Source organism: Saccopteryx bilineata, chromosome 5, assembly GCF_036850765.1.
Source record: "Saccopteryx bilineata isolate mSacBil1 chromosome 5, mSacBil1_pri_phased_curated, whole genome shotgun sequence".
Taxonomy (NCBI): domain Eukaryota; kingdom Metazoa; phylum Chordata; class Mammalia; order Chiroptera; family Emballonuridae; genus Saccopteryx; species Saccopteryx bilineata.
Genome location: NC_089494.1, coordinates 144196656 through 144216538, shown reverse-complemented (window position 1 = coordinate 144216538; position 19883 = coordinate 144196656). Strand labels below are relative to the sequence as shown.

The 19883-nt window shown below is 37.0% G+C and overlaps 1 protein-coding gene across 2 annotated transcripts in view; it reads right to left on the bottom strand.

Annotated features, from left to right (window-relative positions):
• NEBL (nebulette) overlaps positions 1 to 19883 on the bottom strand; it is a 501273-nt gene that overhangs the window by 236427 nt on the left and 244963 nt on the right. For both annotated transcript variants that reach the window (XM_066233817.1, XM_066233818.1), the window contains exon 4: positions 3837 to 3944. In XM_066233817.1, coding sequence (XP_066089914.1) covers positions 3837 to 3944 — 108 coding nt within the window. The remainder of the gene's footprint in view (positions 1 to 3836; positions 3945 to 19883) is intronic.

Here is a 19883-nt window from a genome sequence, read left to right as displayed (position 1 = left end):
AAATTGTATCTATAGCATAAAGATTGAAAAAGTCTCTCAAAGTCAGACTTTACCATTTTATTTCACAATTTATCCACAGACTGTGTCAGCTAATTGAAAGTGTAGCTTATATTAGTGGGAAAGCAGGCAGAATGAGATACATCAATAACGTTCTCAAGGCTGAATGAAGCTGTCAGATGTCTGTGGTGGTTCCCTGAATGCACTACTTACAAATGTGAAGGCAGTAATCACCTGAATTAGAAACAGCCTTTGCAATTACCCACCCAAGCTAGAGCTATAAGGACAAGAAAAGGGGGGAGGGATTATAAAATGTTGAAAGGCACAGGAATTCCTCAATTCGAATTTGTACATTGTCCTTTAAGAATATTTCTCTAAAACATCATTCAGTAAAGAAAATGTGGAGATGTACTAGAACATTCTGTCGTTTGTGAATTTATGCCCTAGAATCGGGCTGAGGTGGGAGGGGGCAGAGTAGAACGAGGAGGCAATAAGACATCATCTGGAATTTCATGGGGAAAAAATTATTATTTGGAAATCAGTTCTGTGTCTTTCCAACCATTCAGTACATTCTGTAATGCAGCCTCTTATTCTTTCTTAAGCTCTACTAAGTGAGCAACATAGCAGAAGAATTTTAAATTACAGCATCTAGCAAATCTTCCAGGTTCAATATGTTGTCATTGTAGACCCCAAAAGAAGGAAGTCAAGGCTAAACACACTCTCAGCCTTTCATTAGACACAATTTCACATTTACAGTTGTATTTTATCCCAGACCTTCTCCCGAACATATGCAGACTGAGTGGACATTTCCAAATGATTTAAAATCCCAGACAAATGATTATGATAGTGTGTGAAAAAAATTTCATAGAACTGACAGACACAAGCAATCAAATATGCCCATTCATCCATAAGGTATTACCCAAAACACCTAGGACTTGTCATTAAATCCCCTGTTTTATGTCTTTATACTTTCTTTAGTCCAAATGGGATTAAAGGCATCGTAGAAAGATCCAGACAGCATGCAAAGTTCAATAAAGTAAAACAAGTAAGAAAATGAAGCAAATGGAAAAATCAGGACTGGAAAGACCCTGGCTTAATGAACTCACCTACATCATCCTATTAAACTTGGAGCTCAGATCTCCCGGCCTTCCTATTTTCCAGGCTGAGCATCCCAGCATCTCTGCAGAAAAGGTCTGGCGTCTGTCCAATCTGGACATTTTCTCACCTTCTTCATCTCAAAACAGACCAGAAATATCTGTCTGAAGTTGGCCAAGATACGTCAGTCTTTGGGTTTATCTGAAAGTAATGTGGAAAATTGAACTAGCCAAAGTACCAACTTTCCAATTAACCCATGTTTCTTATAAAAAAAAATCCTCAGGTAATACAGAAAAGCCTGTGAGGTCACGGAAAAAGTTCATAAACTTGCAGCCTTATAAATGAATAATAAACTCACTAGACCTCAGAATATTGAATAGCTTCCTTTCTTCAAGAGCAAATCCCTAACAGTAATATTTTGAAATCTATAAATTGTACTGCTATCTAAATATTAATATGCCTCATCATGCTAAAAACACTACTTGCAAAATTGTTATGGTTGCTAATATCAAGACAATTACAATATATATATTAAAATATCTAAATTATATACTTTTATAATAACACAGTGTTGTCTAAACTATACGCTTAATTTAAATGGTATTTTGATACATTGTTATGTATATGACAAATATAGGTTTATACATACCTGCATTATAGGGTATTTTGCATAATGAAGAATGGATCTGCAAATAGCTTCTGGTATTGAATAAAATGTATATTCCTGCTAATGATAAAGGTCGGTGAAATGACTGGTTCTTTCCTTATTAAAAATAAATATTGACTTAATTTGAATATAAATTAAAAGGCTTACCTTTGAATCTACTGTAATCCTTAGCTGTCACATAGGTCTTGAGTATAAATGTTTAGCTCCTTTTGAAATGAATCTCTGTGATAGTTGAAGATTTATAGCTTTGTTTTGTGCAGCATTACTTTTATTTTTTAATTAAAATAATACAAAGAAAAAAGAAATGCTGCTAAATATAACTGCCAGTGGAATATATCTTTAATTTGCATTGTGAAAATCAAAAATAGGGTTTTGATTTAAGGAAAGAATGAAGGGGAAGACAGGTGAGTGGGGTAATCTTTGGTGTTCAGGATTGGGGATTGCTTAGATAAGGTAGAAAAACAAAGGGACAAAAGCCATGAATCCTTAAAATTCAACCCTTTCTCTTAAAAAACAAAAGTCCTTACTAAAATAAAATGTCCACATATAGAGCAAACACGGGTAAACATTAGGGAATGTGGAAAAACAGTGTTTATTCTGCTTCTTCTCACTCTCCAATGTCTTCTAAACATCATGCTGTTTATTGAACCTTTGACAAACAAAATTCTTTCTCAAAGTATATACTATTGTTCTATCTGCAAACTGTCATTCTATATGTAATGATGATGGACACTTACTAGTGAATTTAAAACAGTTTGCTAATTAAGCATCTCCTGGAAATTAAAGCTCCATCACTTATAACATTTAGTGACTATACAGTGACACACAAGACAAACTTCTCATAAAAAATGCACATTTGCAACACTTTTATATTGGTTGCACACTTTTATGTTGGTTGTCATTCATATTTCCTCTTGAATACCTAACGTTGAACTCATTTTGTCCTGAATAAAACACAATTTAACAAACTTTATAGAATACTTTGGAAGAAATATAATCACAGACATGAATTATAAAGGTAAGAAGAGCTGTTTACCCACCTTTAATTAGTACTGAATTAACACTCTTCAGTAAGTAATATGCTTTGAACTTGTTAGTCCCAATTTTCTTTTTCAAAAAAAAAATATGAGCCCTGGCCAGTTGGCTCAGTGGTAGAGCATCGGCCTGGCGTGCAGAAGTCCAGGGTTCGATTCCCGGCCAGGGCACACAGAAGAAGCGCCCATCTGCTTCTCCACCCCTCCCCCTCTCCTTCCTCTCTGTCTCTCTCTTCCCCTCCCGCAGCCGAGGCTCCATTGGAGCAAAGATGGCCCGGGCGCTGGGGATGGCTCCTTGGCCTCTGCCCAGGCGCTAGAGTGGCTCTGGTTGCAAAAGAGCGATGCCCTGGAGGGGCAGAGCATCGCCCCCTGGTGGGCAGAGCGTTGCCCCCTGGTGGGCGTGCCGGGTGGATCTCGGTCAGGCGCATGTGGGAGTCTGTCTGACTGTCTCTCCCCATTTCCAGCTTCAGAAAAATACAAAAAAAATAATAATAAATATATATATATATATATATATATATATATATATATATCTGAAGAAGATGCAGCTTTCAAATTCAAAGCAACTTCATATATAAATGTTTATTTCAAAAATTAGATGTAATACTTCATTTCTACAAACATCTACTTTAAAGTATGAAATCTTATTTATACATAATTACCAATCCGAGATTTTGCAAAATATTTGACGTATATGTATATTTTCTTAGGAAGAAAGAACTGTTAGGTTTTTTAACTTAACTATAAAAGTTCTGTTCTGGAAGAATTCAAAAGCTGAGAACCATTCAAAATGGAGTAAGATGTTAAATTACAATAGCTTCTTTTAAGTTAAAGGAATATAGTCATTGCTATTGAAATGTCAGGCTCAAGATAACTGATGAAATCAAAGAGAAGGAGTTTCTCAGATAAATTTGGCACATTTTATGAGTATATTGAGTGCTGCTGGCATACCAAAACAACAAGAACATTTCCAAGTCACCCAACTTCACTTTCTCATCCAGAAACACAAGTCCAGCCTACCACATCACTCAACAGTCACCTACATTACTGATTTGTTCTTGAGTCCTCTTCAGCCTCTGTAGTTCAGGTGTGTCGGTAACAATGCTGAAGCCCCTCCCTTTGCTTTCTTCAAAATCTCTTTTATACTTGACCTAACAGGAGGGGGGAAATAAAAGAAACAAGGAAAGAAAGAAGGAAAAAGAAAAGTAAATAGAGGAACCACAAATCCCACTCAGGATAGTCTGGGGCCAAAACAGCTGCTAAAATTGGAAGCAATGCCTGCACACACAGCTCTATCAGCAAATGGCACAGCCAGAGCGCCTGGTCTATATGTCCCAGAGATTTCACTGACTGTGAGATTTCAGGCAAGTTACTTAACCACTCTGTGCCTCAAGGGTCTCATCCATAAAATGGCAACAACAACACTATTTAAATAATGCTATTTAACAGGTCCTAAGGATCAAATCTGCTAATGCTCATGCTTATTCAATAGCAAGCAAGTGCTCAATAATAGTTATTATTATCATCATTAATAGTTGTACTACTGCTTAAGAAAAGGGAAAAAAAAACATGGAAAAAAGAAAGCTTAATTTTCTGTTCCTGTGCCCAACTTGTCAGCGACAAAGCATCATTTTGAGCCTGGACAACACTATGGAGGAGAAAGACATACAAAATCATCAAATGCTAGCCTTGTCCTTACCACATTTTCATTCCATTTCGTAAGGCAAAGCATATGGATATGGTTATACACAGCTGGATTGCTAAGTGTCAAGTATGTAAATGCTGATGGAAGTGTTTATAGCATAGGCCACACCTAAAGATTAAAAGGCTTCAAGCACAAGCCCTTAACACACTGTGTGTGAGGTACCTGTTTCTTTTTTTTCTTCAGTGTTTAAATGTACCTTTTTTCTAATTACAACTCACTGAAGCTAAATTTTACAGTTACCTCGAGGGACCAGAATAGCTAATGCTTAATCTTACGAGAGCCCCATTTCCTATTACTAGCATAATGATAATAAGGATCAGTTAAATATTCTGCTTGTTAATGACTGAGGTGGTTATATCACTCTGTTCTTATTTCTTTAAGAGCTTAAATATTAAGAAATATGGAAATAGTTTTGATAACCCACTTTACATTCATAAATTTCTAATTTCAGTTTCAAATTAAAACACATTAATAATTAACATTTGAGGTACCTAATAAAAAATATGATTCTGTAAGTGTGACTTTCAGTATAAATTCTAAAAGTTTCTTTAGTCGAGCATGGAATAACAGTTTTCATTAAGTCATGTCTGTATTTACATATTCAATTCTTTCCGGCATTATTGTTCTTGATATTACTGGAAGACTTCTTTTTTACCAGGAAAATTTGATAGAAAAAAAAATTTCAAACGACCACAGATAGAAAGATGTAGAAACTCTCATTACTTTAAACTTTTAAATACCTGATTTTATTCTGTATTTTATTTACATTTCTAAAAGTACTAAAACCCTTACTTCATTTCCATAAATATATGTTGGACAGGCCTTTACCACATTAGTTTTCTTCCACAGAAAGTACAGAATGAAATTAACCTTCTAACCCTCAATCTCCCAGCATGTGTGAAGATGCTGGATGTTTTATGCCTAACTAAGCAGGGAAGACATTTAGCTTTGCTTCGAGTTAGCACTAACACAAAGAACAGTAAAATAATAAAAGAAAGATGACAAGATTATGATAGCAACAGGCATGAAGAAGCAAAGAGAAAAATCTACTAAGCACATTCTAACATCATTAACACCAGTTTCAGAGAAAGCACAACCACATATTCTCTCTGTGATTAGTTTGGATTTTTTTTTCTTTTAATGGTAATTTCCAAAGAAAGAACTGAAAAGAAAAATCACTAAATCCCCAAATCACAGTTGATAACCATTTAACAGACATTTCCATATTCACAAGACATAAAAGAATCATGATTTAAGCTCGTCTCAAATATACTAAAGAAAATACAATCATCTTCATAAATGGTTTGCAGAGCTTTAGAAGATATATAATCTTTTTTGATGTGTGATCCACAGTCAAGCCTCATATAGTCTAAGCACCAACCCACCCAACCTTTACTTCATACAGGGAGCCTTTGAGCCCTTGGCCAGTGTCTCTCTTTTCCATATTCCCACCCAGATAAATCCTAGCTCTCTACTAAGTCTAGAACACATGGAACTTGGTGATAAGGTTAAAATTTTATTAAATTTTGTAATCCCAGAACCTAGCACAGCACCTGGCCCATAGCAGTTGATTAATAAATGATTAAGAAAGGAAAGATATGGAGAGTGACGTCACGGAAATGGCGCCGTGAGCAGCGCGTCCGACAGCTCTCCCCTAAATCACAACAAATTTATCAACTAGAAACAGAAAAATTTATCCTCGGAGCATTCCGGAGTTCCACACAAACTGATAGCGAAAGGACTGTTATCACTTGAATCTGAGAGACGAGGGTGTGGAGGAATCTACCGCAGGGACGTTCATTCAAGCCGCGAGGAAGTGCGCCTGTGGTGAGTCAGCCCACACTTGGGAGCCGCGAGCAGCCGCGCGCGCGCCCGGTCCGGTTGGGCACCGCTAACGTTCCCAGCGGCCCACACACTGCGAGTGAGAGTCGCGTGCCTTGGGCATTCCACGCGCCCAGAGCACCCTACTGGCCCGCACACCCAGGGTGCTCCATTATCCTGCACCTGCTGCGATCCAGCCGCCAGCGGCAGGGCAAGCGGGAGAGGCTTGGGAGATTCTCTCCGTGGGCGGGGCACCTCACCCAGCCATTAAAGCTAACAATCAAGCGTTGGGGGAGGGGCACGTGCAGGCAGCCTAAAATACCTTCGGAAGCACAGCTGCGACCCAATCACTGAAACTAGCTTAACCCATGAAATCTGCGCACCCTCAGTTCTAATTGATAAGATCTCTCTCAGTTCAGCGATCCAAGACAAGAGGCGTGATATTTTTTAGTGCCTCTCGCTAAAGGGGCGGGGGCAACTTCTGATTGATAGAGCCTCCATATTCAGGGATAAACGCTAACAAGAGGGACTTGGCAGATAATAAGATCTATACTACACTAGTCGCAAGCAGAGACTAGTGCCTCTTCTTCCCTGCAAAAACAGGCTACAAAGTGTGGAAAGCCTGGGGTGAGAGGTCCAACTAAATGAGAGGCGCTGAACAGTCACCTTGACAACAATTGACTCCCACCCCCGCCTGATTAAACTGGAGGCCCTGACTCTCAGAGCCTTTCCCAAAGCCTTGCACTGAGTGGGGATAGAGTGGGGATTTCCCAGCTCTTTGAGCCTCTTACTCCCCAGGCAGAAGCAGTTGCAGCCTTATAGCTGGATCACCAGGCTGCTAATTCAGAAAGGGGGGACTAGGAGAGAGAATCCAGGAAAGCAAACTCTCTCATCGTTGGACCCTGCAAACGCCAACAAGCCTTGACTACCAACAAGACTAAAGCCACTTATATGACATTGCCATAGAATCCCATCAACTGCAATCCCTACCTAAGTGTGACACAGGGGCAGAGCCTGGGGTACACAGTCACCGACTAGGAAGAGGGAGAGAAAAGAAAAAGGAAGAAGTTAACCTCTCAAAATCAAGAAAAATCCACAGACTTTACAACTTGATCCACTAATTTTTTTGTTGTTGTTGCTTGTTTCTTCTATCTTATTGCCTTTATTTCCTACACCTCGGTCCTTCTATTCTCTGCCCATCTTATGCTTCCCCTTTCTTGAACTACACTACACATGAGTGTTGCATGTTATTTCTCTTCTTCATCCTCACCCTCCTTTAAGGTTATACTCCAAAACACTTAACTCTCACTCTCTCCTCTTTTGTTTTTTTTGTCTTGCTTTATTTTGTTTTTTTCTCTTCCTATTTTATTTCTTCCATCGTTTTTCTCTTTTTCTTATTTTTTTCTTTCTATTCGTTTTTTCTTTTCTCATTTTACTTTCCTCCCATATAATCCTCAATCACGAAAAAATTAGTTAATTTGGGACTCAAGGCTTTTTTTGGCTTTATTTCTCTTTTTTGCTTTTGTTTTTATTTTTTTTCTTGTTTGTTTATTTTTGTGGCATTTTGGGTCCTCCCAACCCAAGGTCTCCATTGTATTTAATCTTCGCTGCACTTAATACAACAGATTTTTACTTATTATTTTTATTTTTTTTTCTTCTTTATTATTCTTTTTTGTTCCTTTTTTCTGGTTCCCTCTTATCCCTCTCATTATTTCTCTTAGCTGACCATCACTTACAAGCAAATCATCTTATGCTTGTCTAAGATTTTCTTCCTTTTTTTTTTTTTTTTTTTTTTTTTGCATTTAGTAGGTCCCTACTCCCTTTTTTTGCCCCTTGAACTCTTCACCCCAAATCAGGCCCTCCATTATAGGCACGATATTTCCCTGAGGAGGGAAAGAGAAGAAAGAAAAAAGGGGGAAATAATAAATTATTACTGTTTTTTTTTGTGGGGTGTTTTACCTTTTGTTTTTGTTTTTTTCTTTTTTTTTTTTTTTTTTTTTTACTTTTTACTCATTATTAATTCTAATTAGTGCTATCAACAAGACCACCCTCAGATGCCGATAAGAAAGAGGAAATCGAATATTATGGATACAAAAGAAAGAGAGGTAACACAAATAGATGTGGAAAAATCTATGGAGAAAAGACTTAACATATTGGAAGCCTTGGAGCTAAATGACAGAGAATTTAAAATAGAAATCTTAAAAATACTCAGAGATATACAAGAAAACACAGAAAGGCAATATAGGGAGATCAGAAAACAACTCAATGAACACAAAGAATATATTACCAAGGAAATTGAAACTATAAAAACAAATCAAACAGAAATGAAAAACTCAATTCACGAGCTGAAAAACGAGGTAACAAGCTTAGCTAACAGAACAGCCCAGAATGAAGATAGGATTAGTGAAATAGAAGACAAACAACTTGAAGCACAACAGAGAGAAGAAGAAAGAGACTCAAAAATAATAAAAAACAAGAAAGCTCTACAGGAATTCTCTGACTCCATCAGAAAGAATAACATAAGAATAATAGGTATATCAGAGGGAGAAGAGAAAGAAAATGGAATGGAGAATATACTCAAACAAATAATAGACGAGAACTTCCCAAGCCTGTGGAAAGAACTAAAGCCTCAAATTTAAGAAGCAAACAGAACACCGAGTTTTCTTAACCCGAACGAACCCACTCCAAGGCACATCATAATGAAGATGACACAAACCAATGACAAAGAAAAAATTCTCAAGGCAGCCAGGGAAAAGAAGAGTACAACATATAAAGGAAGGCCTATTAGATTATCATCAGATTTCTCAGCAGAAACTCTACAAGCTAGAAGAGAGTGGACCCCAATATTTAAAGCTCTGAAAGAGAGGAACTTTCAGCCAAGAATACTATACCCATCAAAGCTATCCTTCAAGTACGAAGGAGATATAAAAACATTCACAAATACAGAAAAGATGAGAGAATTTATCAACAGAAAGCCCCCACTCCAGGAAATACTAAAGGGGGTTTTCCAACCAGATTCAAAGAACAAAAGAAAACAACACCACAAGTAACAGCTCCACCAAGAACACAATAAAACCAAACTTAAACTGTGACAACAAAGGAAAAAAAGGGGGGAGAGGATGGAGATTAACAGTAGCAAAGGATGATGAAGTGCAGAAATACTTATAAGATAGGGTACTACAATGAATATGCTAGGTACCCTTTTCATTACTTAATGGTAACCACCCTTGAAAAAACCACCACAAAAACACTGGACTTAAAAAAGGTAGCAACAGAGGAAAGAAGTATGGAACACAAACAAACAAAAACAAATGATAGAAAAACAAAAGAGAAGAATCAAACTAGATACAAAACTAACAGAAAGCAATTTATAAAATGGCAGTAGGGAACCCACAAGTGTCAATAATTACACTAAATGTAAATGGATTAAACTTACCAATAAAAAGACACAGAGTAGCACAATGGATTAAAAAAGAAAATCCAACTATATGCTGCCTACAAGAAACACATCTAAGCAACAAGGATAAAAACAAATTCAAAGTGAAAGGCTGGAAAACAATACTCCAAGCAAACAACACCCAAAAAAAAGCAGGCGTAGCAATACTCATATCTAATAATGCTGACTACAAGACAGAAAAAGTACTCAGAGACAAAAATGGTCATTTCATAATGATTAAGGGGAAGTTGAATCAAGAAGACATAACAATCCTTAATATATATGCACCAAACTAAGGAGCACCAAAATATATAAGACAGCTACTTATTGACCTTAAAACAAAAACTAACAAAAATACAATCATACTAGGAGACCTCAATACACCGCTGACGGCTCTAGATCAGTCATCCAAACAGAGAATCAACAAAGATATAGTGGCCTTAAACAAAATACTAGAACTCCTGGATATGATAGACATCTACAGGACACTTCATCCCAAAGCGACAGAGTATACATTTTTCTCTAGTGTACATGGAACATTCTCAAGAATTGACCATATGTTGGGCCACAAAGACAATATCAGCAAATTTAGAAAAATTGAAATTGTACCAAGCATATTTTCTGATCATAAAGCCTTGAAACTAGAATTCAACTGCAAAAAAGAGGGGGAAAAACCCACAAAAATGTGGAAACTAAACAACATACTTCTAAAAAATGAATGGGTCAAAGAAGAAATAAGCGCAGAGATCAAAAGATATATACAGACAAATGAAAATGAAAATACGACATATCAGAATCTCTGGGATGCAGCAAAAGCAATAATAAGAGGAAAGCTCATATCACTTCAGGCCTATATGAACAAACAAGAGAGAGCCGAAGTAAACCACTTAACTTCCCACCTTAAGGAACTAGAAAAAGAAGAACAAAGACAACCCAAAACCAGCCGAAGAAAGGAGATAATAAAAATCAGAGCAGAAATAAATGAAATAGAGAACAGAAAAACTATAGAAAAAATCAATAAAACAAGGAGCTGGTTCTTTGAAAAGATCAACAAAATTGACAAACCCTTGGCAAGACTCACCAAGGAAAAAAGACACAGGACTCAAATAAATAAAATCCAAAATGAAAGAGGAGAGATCACCACAGACATCATAGAAATACAAAGAATTATTGTAGAATACTATGAAAAATTATATGCCACCAAATACAACAATCTAGAAGAAATGGATAAATTCCTAGAACAATACAACCTTCCTAGACTGAGTCATGAAGAAGCAGAAAGCCTAAACAGACCAATCAGCAGGGAGGAAATAGAAAAAACTATTAAAAACCTCCCCAAAAATAAAAGTCCAGGCCCAGACGGTTATACTAATGAATTCTATCAAACATTCAAAGAAGACTTGGTTCCTATTCTACTCAAAGTCGTCCAAAAAATTGAAGAAGAAGCAATACTTCCAAACACATTCTATGAGGCCAACATAACCCTCATACCAAAACCTGGCAAGGATGGCACAAAGAAAGAAAACTACAGACCAATATCTCTAATGAATACAGATGCTAAAATACTAAACAAAATACTGGCAAACCGAATACAACAACATATTAAAAAAATAATACATCATGATCAAGTGGGATTCATCCCAGAATCTCAAGGATGGTTCAACATACGCAAGACGGTTAACGTAATACACCATATCAACAAAACAAAGAACAAAAACCACATGATCTTATCTATAGATGCAGAAAAGGCTTTTGATAAAATACAACACAATTTTATGTTTAAGACTCTCAACAAAATGGGTATAGAAGGAAAATATCTCAACATGATAAAGGCCATATATGATAAACCATCAGCCAACATCCTATTAAACGGCATAAAACTGAGGACTTTCTACCTTAAATCAGGAACAAGACAGGGTTGTCCACTCTCTCCACTCTTATTCAACGTGGTGCTAGAAGTTCTGGCCAGAGCAATCAGACAAGACAAAGAAATAAAAGGCATCCATATCGGAAAAGAAGAAGTAAAGCTATCACTTTTTGCTGATGATATGATCCTATACATCGAAAACCCGAAGGACTCCACAAAAAGATTATTAGAAACAATAAACCAATACAGTAAGGTCGCAGGATACAAAATTAACATACAAAAGTCCATAGCCTTTCTATATGCCAACAATGAAATATTAGAAAACAAACTCATAAAAATAATCCCCTTCACGATTGCAACAAAAAATATAAAATACCTAGGAATAAACATAACAAAGAATGTAAAGGACCTATATAATGAAAATTACAAAGCATTGTTAAGGGAAATCGAAAAAGATACAATGAGATGGAAAAATATTCCTTGTTCTTGGATAGGAAGAATAAATATAATCAAAATGGCCATATTACCCAAAGCAATATACAAATTTAATTCAATTCTCATCAAAATCCCTATGAGATTTTTTAAAGAAATGGAACAAAAAATTATCAGATTTATATGGAACTATAAAAAACCCCGAATAGCCAAAACAATCCTAAGGAAAAAGAATGAAGCTGGGGGCATTACAATACCTGACTTTAAACTATATTATAGGGCCACGATAATCAAAACAGCATGGTATTGGCAGAAAAATAGACACTCAGACCAATGGAACAGAATAGAAAGCCCAGAAATAAAACTACATATATATGGTCAAATAATCTTTGATAAAGGGGCCAACAACACACAATGGAGAAAAGAAAGCCTCTTCAACAAATGGTGTTGGGAAAACTGGAAAGCCACATGCAAAAGAATGAAACTCGACTACAGCCTGTCCCCGTGTACTAAAATTAATTCAAAATGGATCAAAGACCTAAATATAAGACCTGAAACAATAAAGTACATAGAAGAAGACATAGGTACTAAAATCATGGACCTGGGTTTTAAAGAACATTTTATGAACTTGACTCCAATGGCAAGAGAAGTGAAGGCAAAGATAAATGAATGGGACTACATCAGAATAAAAAGTTTTTGCTCAGCAAGAGAAACTGATATAAAAATAAACAGACAGCCAACTAAATGGGAAATGATATTTTCAAACAACAGCTCAGATAAGGGCCTAATATCCAAAATTTACAAAGAACTCATAAAACTCAACAACAAACAAACAAACAATCCAATTAAAAAATGGGAAGAGGACATGAACAGACACTTCTCCCAGGAAGAGATACAAATGGCCAACAGATATATGAAAAGATGCTCAGCTTCATTAGTTATTAGAGAAATGCAAATCAAAACTACAATGAGATACCACCTCACTCCTGTTAGATTAGCTATTATCAACAAGACCGGTAATAGCAAATGTTGGAGAGGCTGTGGAGAAAAAGGAACCCTCATTCACTGTTGGTGGGACTGTAAAGTAGTACAACCATTATGGAGGAAAGTATGGTGGTTCCTCAAAAAACTGCAAATAGAACTACCTTATGACCCAGCAATCCCTCTACTGGGTATATACCCCAAAACCTCAGAAACATTGATATGTGAAGACACATGTAGCCCCATGTTCATTGCAGCACTGTTCACAGTGGCCAAGACATGGAAACAACCAAAAAGCCCTTCAATAGAAGACTGGATAAAGAAGATGTGGCACATATACACTATGGAATACTACTCAGCCATAAGAAATGATGACATCAGATCATTTACAACAAAATGGTGGGATCTTGATAACATTATAAGGAGTGAAATAAGTAAATCAGAAAAAAACAAGAACTACATGATTCCATACATTGGTGGAACATAAAAATGAGACTAGGAGACATGGACAAGAGTGTGGTGGTTACCAAGGGTGGGGGGAGGGAGGACATGGGAGGGAGGGAGGGAGAGAGTTAGGGGGAGGGGGAGGGGCACAGAGAACTAGATAGAGGGTGTCGGAGGACAATCTGACTTTGGGCGAGGGGTACGCAACATAATTTAATGACAAAATAACCTAGACATGTTTTCTTTGAATATATGTACCCTGATTTATTAATGTCATCCCATTACCATTAATAAAAATTTATTATTGAAAGAAAAAAAAAAAAAAGAAAGGAAAGATATAAGGTAGAAGGGGAGCAAGAAGAGGAATGGAAGCAGAAAGGGAGAGAGTCTGGCCCATTCCAGATCTAAGAGTGGAACCTCATATTCAGGGACTGAAAATAGGATCCATTTGACTGAAGCATCTAGTGAAGAGGAAAGACCCAGGAAATTAAGCGAAGAAACACATATCGAAGCCCTGGCTGGTGGTTCAGTGGATAGAGCATCAGCACAGTGTATGGACGTCCCAGGTTCAATTCCCAGTCAGGGCACACAGGAGAAGCAATCATCTGCTTCCTCCACCTTCTATTTCCCCCTTCTCTCCCTCTTCACCTCCCACACCCAGTGACTCAATTGGTTAGAGTATGGCCCCATGTGCTGAGGATAGCTCAGTTGGTCCAAGTCAGCTTAGGCACTAAAAATAGTTTGTTACTGGAGCATCAGCCCCAGATGGGGTTGCCAGCTGGATCCCAGTTGGAATCTCCCTCACTATCTCCCCTCCTTTCACCTAAAACAAACAAACAACAACAAAAACACATATCTAGACCAGATTTGGGAAGAAATTGCTGGTAACATTTTCTGTCTTAGTCCATTTAGGGTGCTATAATAAAAAATGCCATAGATTGGATGGCTTACAAACAACAGAAATGTATTTCTCATGGTTCTAGAGGCTGGGAAGTTAAAAACCACATTGCTGATAGATTTGGTGTCTGATGAAAGCCCACTTCCTGGTTCATAGACCACTGTAATCTCATGTGGTGGAAGACATCAAGGGAGCATTGTGAGGTCTCTTTTTATAAGGGCACTAATCCCATTCCTAAGATCTCCACCCTCATGACCTAATTACCTACCAAAGGCACCACCTCCTATATCATCACATTGGGGTTTAGATCTCAACACAATCTTTGGTCTTTTGTCTACTCTCCTGTTAAAAACTATTTCATGAGATTCCATGAATAACAATGGTAAAAGTCTTAAAATACCTTTTTCTGAAATCTCCTCCTCAAATGTTCATTTATTCAATTTTTTGTTTGTCAAAAAAATATTTATTGAGCACCTACTACGTGCCAAGTAGTATTCCAGTTGTGGCAACAATTGAGCAAAGAAAAGAGTCAATGATCTCACCCCTCATAGAGCTTGCATTACAGCAAGAGAAATAGAAAAGACAGAAGATCTGTGTTAGTTGAATAAATGGTATGTTAGTGGTAAGTCTAAGAGCAAATAAGGTTAAAAAGGAACTGAAAAGGGTCAGGAATACTGCCTGTTTAGATAGTGTGGTAGGGAAGACTCCCATGAAAAGGTAACATTTCAGTAAGACCTGAAGGAGGTGAGGGCTTTATGTGGAGTAGCAACATGCAAGACTTCTGGTATACTAGGATCTTTCTGGCCACTGAATTGATCAACTGGAGTGAGCAGAACAGAAGAAGGAGACCAGTTAGGGAGCAGACAATTTTGGTCTTCCTTCCACTATTGTCCACTGTTAAAGAATTATCTGAGGACCAAAGAAGACAGAGTGAGTCTTGAGGCCCAGCTTCAGACAACAGCCTCACCAGCCCAGTGAGCTGCATCCTCTCCTCAGAACAGGTTAGAAAGAGCACAGGAGAAGGGTGCACAGATTCAGGACACCAGTGTGAGTTCAGAAAGAGAACATGATCTACTTGAAAAGTAAGGCAGTCTTCGTTTTTTATGGGCTTATCCCTTCAAAAATGAATAAAGGCACATTGCAAATGCATTCTTAAAGTCAAATGTAAGAAATATACACAATAGACCATATGGTTTGCTATACTTTTATTCAGAAGTAACACAAAAATGTATTTCATATTCTGAATGCTACCTGATATTGGCATATTCCGTATGTATGTATCTGCACATGTACACGCAAACATAAATATTTATCTTCCTGTACTATAGGTTAGAACTCTAAATTAAGAGTCAAAAGACATGAATTTAAATCTTAATCCTAGCCGTGACTTGTTCAATTTTTCTAACATGCCTGATCCCCAACTATCAAAAGGAAAAAGGAAAGAAACACAGTGTGCTTCATAATGTTTGTAGGGCTGACATAAATGACATGTAAAAACATCAAGCAAGGGCATGTCCTTAGTAGATCATTAGCAAATATTTGTTTTCCCCTTCTTACTAAATTTTAAAAATGACCTTTCTTGCTTAAGTATGTTCATTTTTTCTAAAGTGTGCATGCTTAGTGATATTCTTTATTTGGAGGCAACAGCAACACTCAGAAGTTCATACTGAGGGAGAGGCTAGAGACCAGGGAAGTTCCTGCCCAGCCTAAGGAAAAGGCTCACAGTGATGGGAAAGGAAGACTTTTAAAACACAAAATGGTAAGCAGAGCTGCAAACTGAATTATTTGCTAATTCTGAAATGCAAGTTTGCTCCCCCAAATGCTGCAAGTATTATAATTATTATTATTATAACAATAGAAATAAATGTAGAAAATAAAAAGCACTATAAAGAAAAGAGCCATTCTTAGGCAAAAAGCCATTGGTTATGAAAGGAGCCAACAAGAACCAGAGACTGGCAAATTGTTGAACAATGAACTGAAAGGAGATTAAATAAGACTCAGAGGTGAGGCCAGCGATGGACACATCCTACAATACAGCTCAGCAGCTCCAGCCCAACTATACTCCCCTCCAAAGAAACTCTTGACTATGAGCATGTGGAGACTTAGGCCAATATGCTCATAATAACACTTCCTTATTATCAAAAAAATCGCAACAACTTAGACATCCATCCAAAGGACAATGAACAAATTATTGTATCTTCATACAATGGCATATTACTTAGGAATAAAAATAAATGAACTACAGCTGTGGGAACCCATATGGATGAATCTCAGAAACATCTTTTTGAAGGAGAGAAAAGCAAGCAATACATACATATGATGTAAATAAATGGGTAAAAAGGGACTCGATAAGCATGACATCGAGTGGAGTAGTGGAACCTGCTCATGGGAGGGGATCTGTTCATATAAGTGGAGCTTCACTATTCCTGGTGATGTACAGGTTCTTAAGTTGGAAAGTGGATGCACACGCAATCCTTTAATATCACACTGTAAAACTTTCATGTACACTTCATATATTCTTTTTTACTGAAAAAAATTGTACAATCATTTTCAAAGAAAGTATGGATAGAGTTTTAAAACCCCAGATGGGAAAGCTGAAGTATCCAGAGGTTAAACCAAAGTCATGAGGGAGAAAATAAAAAAAGAAGATGACAATCAGAATTTGGTTGATATTTCCAATCAGTTAAAGACAAGACTTGGGTTTCCCATAAAGGACAACTGAGCAAGCTGTGGACAGCCCTATACAAAAAGTCAAATTAGTCACTCTAAGTTTCTTCATTTTAATGAAGCTGTTTGACCACATCCAGGGAGTCCTCAGGTTACAACAGTCTTGACATACAATGTTTCAAGTTTATGATGCTCACTCCCATAAAAACTTGAAAAAATTGAGATGTGTTTTGACTTACACCATTAGTGTCATACTTACAGACTACATGGGTGAACTAATTTGGTTGCACATGGCATAAGAATACAGAATAACGTGACATGTTTGTGTTTTCATGTTCAGATTATGATTTTAGAACTGTGTTAGGATAGGTAAGTGACGAGGTTATGTTTCGACTTACACCAAAATTTGAGTTATATCACTGTTATAGGAACAGAATTGGGTCATAACCTGAGGAACTTCAATATTGGCAAATACTGAATTGAAGCAAAAAGGTAGAAAAAATAGTAATCGAGTGAGGGTAAAAGGGCTTTGCAAAAGAGATCCCACACCTGAAAGAGTGAGCCACAATAGCAGTGGGAAGGGATTCTTGGCCAGACACAATACACCAGATGGCTAAGAAGAATCCAGAGCCAGAGAGTCAATAAAGGAAAATATCATTAGCCTAAAGCAGCTTACTTTGTCAGGTTATATTTAATGGAAGCCTGAAGTCTACAGACACATGTATTACTGATTCATGTTATTCTCCCCTTTATTTCACACAAAGTCTCCACCTGATACCATAAAATCAATGAGCAATTTTATTACCTTTCATGACATGATTAATACTTTACAATTCTTCAAGAGGAGATTATGAGGGTTGTATCATTTTTAAACTACATACAAAATTCTTAGTCTGATCTGCAAAATTTGGTGCTCAATTATATACCATCTTATGTAGTTCAGTAGATTTGAAAGTACTGGCGAATGTGGACCGTATCCTTCTTTCCATCAAACCGCATTGCGCTTGGTGCTAAACATTTATTAAGAACTTCATAACAATTTCATGATTGATTACTATCTAGTTTTTTATTCTTAATGCCTAAGATGCAGAAAATTGACTAATCTTAAAATGCTGAATGAGAATTAAACAACTACAAAGAAAAATCTGATCAAGGGCTTTTTTGTTTAAGGTGAAGTTAATTTTAATAAATGTTAAATCAAATAAGCTGAAAAGCAAAATGCTTTTTTTACCAATTAATGTCATAATTTGTAAATGTATGGTTAATTAAATAAAATTAAATTCTTAATTACCTTCTTAAACATAATTAAAAAGCATTAAAATAATTTTCATCAATTTCTAAGCCTTAAATTAGTCTTTTACTGCATTCAGAGGTACTTACTGATATTTGTCAGTAAGTGCAAAACGTACAGATTTGTCAGTTTTCTATGTATATTCACAATCCAACTTCATCAGATTTAGAATCCCTTTACTTTTAACTAAATTGTTTTCAGTTAAAAAACAGTGAAATCTCAATTTTATTTGAAACAAATACTCTGAATGCATAGTCAAGTATATCCTAATTAATTTCTCAATAAGCTAAGGTAATTAAAAATCACCGCTAAGACACTGACATGTAGCTTAGGGGTTAAAGCTCAGACTCAGAATCTGACGAACATGTCTTGGGTTCTGGCTCCATCTCTTATCAGCTGTGTGACCTTAGGCAAGTTATTTAATCTCTGAGCCTCAGTTTAATCATGTACAAAATGAGCATATTGTACTACATATTGATAGCACTTTTGTGGCAATTAAATGATATAACAATAATGCCTGACATCTATTAATTCTCTGCTACATCCCAGGCACGCACTGAAAACATCTAGAGAACACATCCTGTCACGTGGGCCAGTATTGGGCCTCCTGCCCTGGGGAGGCCTTTCAGTCTTTTGGAGATCAAAATAAAATATAAATTTAAAAATTAAATAAAAATTAAAATATGTCTTACTTATATTATCTTCAGATAAATCCTAGCAGGCATTTTGATGCCCATTTTATCAAAGAAGGGATGGAGTTTGAGGAGGTTACAGAGCTAATAGGAAATGGAAGTCTCTCTCTGGCATTTCCCCAGACATTATCTTTCTTTCTTTTTTCTTTTTCATTGAATTTATTGGGGTGACACTGGTTAACAAAATTATACAGGTTTCAGGTGCCCAATTCCACAAGACATCATCTGTACTGCACACTGTGTGTTCACCTCCCCAAGTCACCTCTCCATCCATCACCATTTATCCCTCCTACTCTCCCCCATCCTCTCCCTCATCAGCAATCACCACATTGTTGTCTGTGTCCATGAGTTTTTGTCCTTGTTTTTCTTCTTTGCTCAATTCCTCTATCTCCCTCATTTAGCCCCCCCCCCAGCTGTCAGCCTGCTCTCTACCTATGAATCTGTCTCTGTTTTGCTTGTTGGTTCATTCTGTTCATTAGATTCCACTTATAAGTGAGATCATATGGCACTCATCTTTCAATTCATCTGACAATGAAAAAGAATGCCAAAATAAAGATATAAATAATATCCTATAAAAAGAGAGGTAAGTGGAACCAACTGAATATTTCTATTGGTTGGTTAAAAATTCCAGGCCCTGACCAGTTGGCTCAGTGGTAGAGTGTCGGCCCAGCGTGTGGAAGTTCCAGGTTCAATTCCTGGTCAGGGCACATAGAAGAAGTGCTTATCTGTTTCTCTACCTCCTCTCTCTTCCCCTCCTGCTTCCAGGGCTCAAACAGTAGAGCAAAGTTGGCCCTGGGGGCTGAGGTTGGACCCATGGCTTTGGCCTCAGGCATTAAAATAGCTCAGTTGCAAAGTA